The sequence below is a fragment of the Galeopterus variegatus genome, unplaced genomic scaffold (genome assembly GCF_000696425.1).
Source record: "Galeopterus variegatus unplaced genomic scaffold, G_variegatus-3.0.2 Scaffold303, whole genome shotgun sequence".
Classification (NCBI taxonomy): Eukaryota; Metazoa; Chordata; class Mammalia; order Dermoptera; family Cynocephalidae; genus Galeopterus; species Galeopterus variegatus.
The window spans coordinates 90,073-98,564 of NW_007726414.1; the positions used below are offsets into that span (position 1 = coordinate 90,073).

General features: G+C 36.2%; 1 protein-coding gene across 1 annotated transcript in view; it reads right to left on the reverse strand.

Moving 5' to 3' along the window:
- Positions 1-2,230: 2,230 nt before the first annotated feature.
- Positions 2,231-8,492, reverse strand: part of EOGT (EGF domain-specific O-linked N-acetylglucosamine (GlcNAc) transferase) — a 31,617-nt gene continuing 25,355 nt past the window's right edge. Inside the window, exons 14-17 of the mRNA XM_008567195.1 lie at positions 7,699-7,760; positions 4,833-4,952; positions 3,043-3,145; positions 2,231-2,470 (exon numbers count right to left, since the gene is read on the reverse strand). Of these exons, the coding sequence (XP_008565417.1) occupies positions 2,324-2,470; positions 3,043-3,145; positions 4,833-4,952; positions 7,699-7,760 (432 nt within the window). The 3' untranslated portion in view covers positions 2,231-2,323. The remainder of the gene's footprint in view (positions 2,471-3,042; positions 3,146-4,832; positions 4,953-7,698; positions 7,761-8,492) is intronic.

Here is an 8,492-nt window from a genome sequence, read left to right on the forward strand (position 1 = left end):
GTGAAAGACAATGGATGTGGAGTCAGAAGGCCTGTGTTCTTCATGGAAGTCCCTTAAACGGCATCTCATTTTCTTTACATAAAAAAAAGGGAACCATAACTCTTCTGTCATTTTGGTAAGGTTTATGCAATGTAATATTTGTGAAAACATCGTATAACAAACTGCTAAATAAATGTAAGGTATAATTTTTGCTTAATCTGAATTCTTCATCAGTGAGCTACTTAATTTTTATAATCCGAGAGCTAGCAGATTGCCAAAAAAAAAAATGCAAGCATATAACATTAAGACACAGAAAACCTTGAAAATGTTTCTGATATTCAAATAAAATATAAGATTTATTCGAAAGCCATACCTCAAATGCACAAACAAAATGCATCCCTTTGAAAGACAATAAGTCTTTACATTTTAAATTTTATAACAATTTGAAGATCTTCTTTGTTCCCACCAAGTCTGATAAAGATTAATTCCATAAAGTGTCAAATGTACTTCCTTGTTTATATAACATATATTCTCTCTTTAAATGCAAAATATTCAAATACAATAGTTTTATGAAACTGTTCTCAATTCTGAAAGTCTCACTAGTCTATAGAATCACATTTCCATGTGCTTCTTAAAATGAGGTAATAAGATAAATGTTGAAACTTTTTTCTTTCAGATAATTTTTTCAGATGTTTCTACCTCGCTGACACCAAGTGCAACACACCTTGACAATTCCTTTCATGTGAAATATTTTCCCAGTGGTTACTCAGTATCTGCACAAACAGTAGCAATACCTGCCATTTATAATATGCCATTTATATATTTTAATATAATTAAAATTCATATGTTGTAATTCTTTTCACACCATTTTAAGATCCAAATCAAAGCTATTGCTACAGTGATTCACTATTTTCTTTATAGATATTTTAATAAATATTCCTAAACTCTAGAAGACTATTCATAATCCTTTAATGCAGGGGTAGTAAATTTTTTCTCTAAAGGATCAGATATAAATATTTTGGTTTGTAGGTCACTTCTCTGTTGCATATTCTTTTTTTTTTAACACTAAAATGTAATGAAAACGTCTTTAGCTCTGCTGTAATTTGCTAACTCCCTACATCGAAAAAATAGAACTAGTCTTTAGACTACTCAAGTGTTAGTAAAACGTAAACCTCACATTTTGCAATAAAATAAACCCATGTTTTCTAACTACTAAATTGAAAGTTCATAAACAGTAGGAAAGAATCCCATTCAAAGAGCGGGACTACATTTCAGGTATTCTTTTTAATCAATGGCACTTTCTTATGGCTTCTTTTTCATTTTATTGGATAATTCACGTGTCTTTAATTTTTTTGGTTTTTGCGTTTTTCTTTTAATATGGAAAAATTCTCTTTATGTGTTTAATTTGAAGTTTGGAAAATTGAAGACTGGAATATTTTCATGCTAATAGAGGTAGGTGCATACGCACAGGTAGGTATATGCAGTTACAAATACTTGCATAATGCAAACCACTATTTTACATATAAATTCAATTTAATGCTCTCCACAGCTAAGAAGGAATCAGTGGAAACCAGCTAGAAGGTATGTAAAACAGTCCTACAGAATGTTCAAATTTGTTCTTACCACATGTAGTTGTTACATTTTGGGAAAATGTTATTTGAACATGAAATACAAGGGTACTTCAAAAAACTCATGGGAAAATAGAATTAAAAGATAATACAAATCCTTCCTTGAACTTTTTAAAGTGCCCTGCCTGGTGTGGGAATATAAATTAATATAGAAGCATGATTTATGCAGGTTCTTCATGCATATAACCTGGAGCTGACTAAACACTGATGTGTAACATGGTTCTATAGTTTGGCACTGAGAATCACAACTGCGTGTATGTGTGTATGTTGTGTGTGTGTTCCTGTCCTACCACAAACAGTGTTATAAGCATATTATGGCAAATAAAAAAGCAGTTGTGAATTTACCCAAATACATGATAAAGAAGTTGGAACACTCCGGAATTACAATCACATGATATTTTACAAAAACATTTACAAATTCTAAAGCTGAGAAAGTTGAAAACTTTGGTTTTCCTATGAAGTGAGCTCAAGTGCCCAATCTTTGAACTATAAAAAGTATTCAGTGCAAAAATAGTATCACTATTGATAAATAGCAATGACACAAAAATCACATGAAACAATTAAAGACTATAAAACACGTAATGATATCCTAAAGGTATGTTTTGGTATAAAAAAGGTTATATGAGGCTAGAAAATAATAGGTTGTTTTATGATTTAATTGTGAGTCTGGGTGTTGGAGTGTTTGAACACTCTTATTGCAAACAGACTCAACACATTTATAGCTCATCACGCTTCTTCTTAAATGGCCATTTCGGGTGTTGCAAGATGTGGTCTGCAGCCTGAAGGACAAGGTACATAAATTCTTCCACATCGAAAGAGTAATTGGTAAACTTCGGATGCTCCCCCAGGGTTGGGTGGTGGCCCTGTAAAAACAAACCAAAACACAAATCTGTAAGTCACTGAAGGCAAGGTTTTCTCTATAAGAAGAAAAGTATTTTACTTTTGCTAAGGCAACTATTTTAATTTATACACTACATCAGAAGTCAGCAAATTTTCTCTGTAAGAGACCAGATAATAAAAATTTTCAGCTCTGCCAACCATATGGTCTCGATCATAGTTACTCAACTCTGCCACTGAAGGACACAAGCAGCCACAGACAACACACAGATTAATGTGACTGTTCCCAATAAAACTTTATTTACAAAAACAAGTGATGGGCCAGATTTGCCCCACTGGGCTGTAGTTTGCTGATCCCTGCTATATATAACCTAATAGAGCTTTTGAGGATCAAAGTTCACAAAGCTGCCTTAACAACATTAAAGATATGGAATGATTAACTTCTCTTTTTCTCCAATTTGTAAATATAACATACAACAACTCACTATTCCAAAAAAGAACAGTTTATCTTTAAAGTTCAGTGATCATTTTCATATTGATAACAGACCCTTTAAATCAAATAAAAATGAAACAAGGTGGGTTTGTGATTGAGCTTCACCTTATCTTGAGGAAAGACTTTGTTCTGCCTTCGCCAGGTGATGTAGTGGACGCCTCTGAGCCTGGCCAAGTCCAGGTAACAGCGTTCATCTTCACAGTTGTACCTAGGGACACACAGTGTCATAGCATGAGACTTTTGTCCAGGGCTTTTGGGCCAATCACAACTCTCTGGGGGGAAAAAAAACACCTCCCAAATATGTTCTTGCAAAAGGTTTTATAAACAGTAAACAAGTTTGAGAAAAACCATTTTTGACTTTTGTCCAGGGCTTTTGGGCCAATCACAACTCTCTGGGGGGAAAAAAAACACCTCCCACATATGTTCTTGCAAAAGGTTTTATAAACAGTAAACAAGTTTGAGAAAAACCATTTTTAAAATATTCTCAGAACTAAATGACCTTACCTTTTAAAAAACAGAAGAGGATCAAGAAATGGAGGATACTGATCTTATTCAATAGGGACTACTGCCTATGAACTTGATAACATCTCCTAATACCCCTGTCTTTACACATATGGTGGACTGAGGGTAAGTAACACTGCCAAGGTCGTGTATTAGTAAAGAACCAAAAATTGAACCCAGGTCTATTGAACTCCAAGGCCTGAGCTTTCTCAGTGCCATTTCTCCTCTCTCTTCCTCTCCCCTTTTTTCCATCCTTCCCCCTCTCTCTCTGTGAGAAATGAATTGAGATAGAATTCACAATTACCCAGCTATTTCTCTAACATACATATTTTTTAAATGTCTTGCAGGGCATTGGAAGTTCATGACAACTTTCTTCCTAAATAGTCTCCTATTTAAATACTGAATCAAGTCATTTTTTAAATGAAACCATAAAATCCAGATATTTAGAATTGCAGGGCATTGGAAGTTCATGACAACTTTCTTCCTAAATAGTCTCCTATTTAAATACTGAGTCAAGTCATTTTTTAAATGAAACCATAAAATCCAGATATTTAGAAACAAAAGGGGGAATGAGGTAAGAGTAATTATATTAGTGTTTCAAGAACTATAGATGGGGCATGGGCACTGGCCAGTTAGCTCATTTGGCAGAGCATGGTGCTGGTAACACCAAGACACGAAGGTCACTGGTTTGGTTCCCCATACTGGCCAGCCGCCCCCCTCAAAAAAAGATGGGGCATGGTGTCAGGAGTAGAATTCTTAAAATAGGGAAAGCCACATCTCTATAACTAACCACCAAGTTAGGAGAGCCCTGAGCAAATCATTTACAACAGAGGGCCTCAGATTCCCTGTGTATAGAGTCAGCTAGCATGAGATGAAATGGCTGGCTTGTGTTTTGGAGCTGTGTTGTGCACAAGACATGCACGTTCTCTTTTGTTGTTTGTGGGGTTTTTTTGGCAGCTGGCCACACATTGTCTTTCAACACAGTAATCATACTGATTGCAGGGAGATGCTCACAGTTTAAAGGCTTGTGATTGGGAGCTCTGTTGTGCATGAGAGTTACAGGTTCCCTTTTAACACAATAATTATACTGATTGCGGGGTGACTCTCACAGTTTGAGAGGCACACAGGAATGAACCCAAAGTAAGGAAACCACAGATTCACGGCTTCCGTATTGTGCTGGGGGTGGAGGGAGTCTTTGCTTACTAAGTGCGATGGCAGTCTGCAGACTTTACATTTTTAGCTTTAGGTCTTTTTTCTTCTTTCCAGATGCCTATATGATGTAATTTCTCTGTAACAATTAAATATTAAGCCTTTTGATGCTCAGAATGAAAGTCTTAGCAGGCATAAAAAGCATTGTTAGTGGTCTCAGTGTAAAATTGCCCTCAAGCACTTACAGTTCAAATACAGCAGCCCAGTCTGGAAGGAAAAGTAAATGAGTAAGACCAGCTCCATGCATTCCAATAAATATGTCAGTGTTGTGTGTGATCCTTAGTTGATCTAAAAACCCAAGTTCTCTGTGAACATATAGAATAACACCAGAGAGATGGAGAGAAGACAGAAGTATTGAGTTAGCTCATGATTCATGGTAACAATATTTATACAAGTGTATTTCCTGATTTAAATTACATTCCACTTTTACACTTCTTTTTGCAATTTCAAGTTCACTCTAGTAATTATTAACTTAATTTCTTAATAAGTTAACAATTTTTCCTAAGTAAGCTCACCTAATCTTTTTAGATTTAAGTACATTTATTTTTAAAGCAAACTTGAATAGCTGTCTTAAATGGAAAACAAGTAACACATGGCATCAACAAAACTTTAAAAATAGATATAATCAAACTAAAAAGTTATCATTCAAATCTAGGTAGATATCACTGCAAGACAAAGCTCTGAGCCTGAGGCCTGCACTCTCCATGAAAAAGAGAAATTAGCAAGTGTTAGAGAAATGTTATGACATACTAGCACCAAACTAAACCCTACTTCCTTAAACTAATAAAAGGATTTCTTTAAAAAGAAAATAAATTTCTCCTTGTGTGATTTGAGTTATTCAATGCCATCTGGGTACACCTAAAATGATCGCAGATACTACCAAGGTATTTTTCTGTCTTTGCAACAAACTGATCCAAAATTTTATGTACATTAGGATTGTTAAAATGTTCTTTAAATCCAAGACGCTGACAGATGTGCGAATTCAATCAAAAATCTGTCCCCCAAAAAGTTCATTAAAGTAAGGCTAGGAAGAAATGCTCAAGTAAGGGTGACACTCTAAATATAGATAACAGAATGAGATCTCCCAGTCCCACTTTACCCAAAGTAAAGAAAAATAAATGATCAAGATTATTTTGGATCTGAGAATAAAAGGTGAATTCTTTTTTACATGAGATAACAAAAAAACCCCTCATAGGAAAGGGAAGACAAGCACTCTGTGTATGTGTCTCACTCCAGGAACACGTGCCTCAGTTTCTCCAGGAATGTGGACTGAAGATGTTGGAAGGATGGCCATTCGACCAGGTGAATATCACCCTGGAGTTACTAGGTGTGAGAACCGCCTGTGATCAGCACTCACAAACCCCATGCTGTCATGTTACTAACATTTCCCTCAGATTGGCAACGTATGAATTTACTGTCATTCTTGCTTTAGCTGGGAAACTCCTGCATATCCTTAACAGCTAGTCAATGATTCAGCCTCAGAGGTGCCCTCCCCAGTTGTTTCAGGCTTATGCTGGGGCCCCACGTTGGCTCACACATTCTTCAGGTGGCAGTAGGGGTAGTCACCACAGCACAGTACAATTTGTAAAACAGAAATAGCTTTGCCATCCCCGGAGGACTGTTGACAGTGTGAGACAAGATAAAGCAAGGGAAGCATAATAGTAAGTCTCAATAGTTAGTAGCTGTTCTTATGACTGCTCTTTATCCGCATTCAAGTGTCTGAGGTCCTCAAGACAAGAGCCACCCCATCCTCCATAGTTGGATTCCTGCTGCTAAGCCTGGTGACCAGCTCACAGTAAGTCCCCAAGAAGGATTCATTGTACAAATGAACAAATGTATCCAGAATGAGGTTCAAATCTCCCACACTTCTCTGCAATAGTGTATCTATATCAGATACACACACGCTGGGATACGTACACTTTTTTTTTTTTTTAAACATAGAAAGAAACCATTCATAGTGTTAAATTTGGAAAACAGCTCTGTGATTGCGGGTGGGCAAAGGGCAAAGACAAAAGTTTTCACTTTTCCTTTTGATCGTTTCTATACTGCTTGACTTTTTCAACCAGGAACATGCACTTTTACAGAATTATTGTTCTTAAGTGAACAGGAATTACCTACACAGTAAGCAATAGGCATGTTCTCCTTTTCTAGGGCTTTTACTTGTTTCAGAATTTTAAAAAATCTTATATTATTCTATGACACTCAAATTATTCCCATAGAAATCATNATTCCTGCTGCTAAGCCTGGTGACCAGCTCACAGTAAGTCCCCAAGAAGGATTCATTGTACAAATGAACAAATGTATCCAGAATGAGGTTCAAATCTCCCACACTTCTCTGCAATAGTGTATCTATATCAGATACACACACGCTGGGATACGTACACTTTTTTTTTTTTAAACATAGAAAGAAACCATTCATAGTGTTAAATTTGGAAAACAGCTCTGTGATTGCGGGTGGGCAAAGGGCAAAGACAAAAGTTTTCACTTTTCCTTTTGATCGTTTCTATACTGCTTGACTTTTTCAACCAGGAACATGCACTTTTACAGAATTATTGTTCTTAAGTGAACAGGAATTACCTACACAGTAAGCAATAGGCATGTTCTCCTTTTCTAGGGCTTTTACTTGTTTCAGAATTTTAAAAAATCTTATATTATTCTATGACACTCAAATTATTCCCATAGAAATCATTTTAGGTCAGAAGTTGAAACTTGGAAGCCAGCATGACAAATTAGACCTATAACATTTAAAAAAATTTAGTACTAGTTGCCAACTTTTAAGAATTCAAATATTTCAAATGAAATTCTGGATTCATCACTTCTCCCACTTTGTCATTGAAAAATGAGATGCTGTCACAATATCGGGCCCCAGAATGCTGAAGAGCAACTGCCCCCCATACCCGGGGCACTCACCTGCCCACTAGATTAACTGATGGTGTCCATCTGTCCCTTCTGGGTCTACAAGAGCCAAGAGCTCCCATTGAGAAAATTCCCCATTAACTCATCCAAGCAAAAGACGGTCCAACTGTCTGCCTGAGAGTGGCTGTTACTTACTTATACTTGTAATCAACAATCCGGACTTCAAATGTAGATACTGTTTTCAGTGCATTTACAAGCTGGGGGAAAAAACAGAAATATTTAGAATTTCTTTTCCTTTCTTCTCTTCTGTTTTATTTTCTTTTGAGTCCTAAAATTTCTGATTTTTTTGCATGTAAGATTTTTCAGATATTAAATATCCTTTAGGTCTACTGTTTTGAATCTTAATTTGGTTCAAATCCAGCCTCCACCCCTTGAACACATTACTCTGCCTCCCTAAAATTCCAACCAACACACTGGATTGTTAGGAGGCTGAAAGGAGAAAAGTCATGGGAGCAAAGTCTCAGCACAGAAGCACACTAAGTTTTACTGTTATTATTACCATTTGCTAGTTTTTTCCTTCAACTTTCAACACATATTTGTTGGGCACTTACTAAGCTCCAGACATTATGTGAAGAGTTTTCTTTTTTATTTCTTTTCAGACAAACCACTAGTGCTTTGGACCCCATCCTCCCCAATACTAAAGTCTTGGCAGAAAAACATTTTCAATATTTCTATAGAAATATTGTAGAGAAACTATTATTCTCCTTGCAAACAGAAAGTAACAAAGCATGATTAATCTATTATCAAAACAGAGTCATGGTTCTCTGTGTCCTTCACAATCAGGCCATCTGAACCCAATACCATGGATCACCCATTCAGAAATGTCTGCACTTGTACCATGTGGCCTTATAGCACACACCGGACTGCAACAGCAACAGCAACGATAACAAACATCATTCATTGTGCACTTAAATTGTGCTGGTATTTCT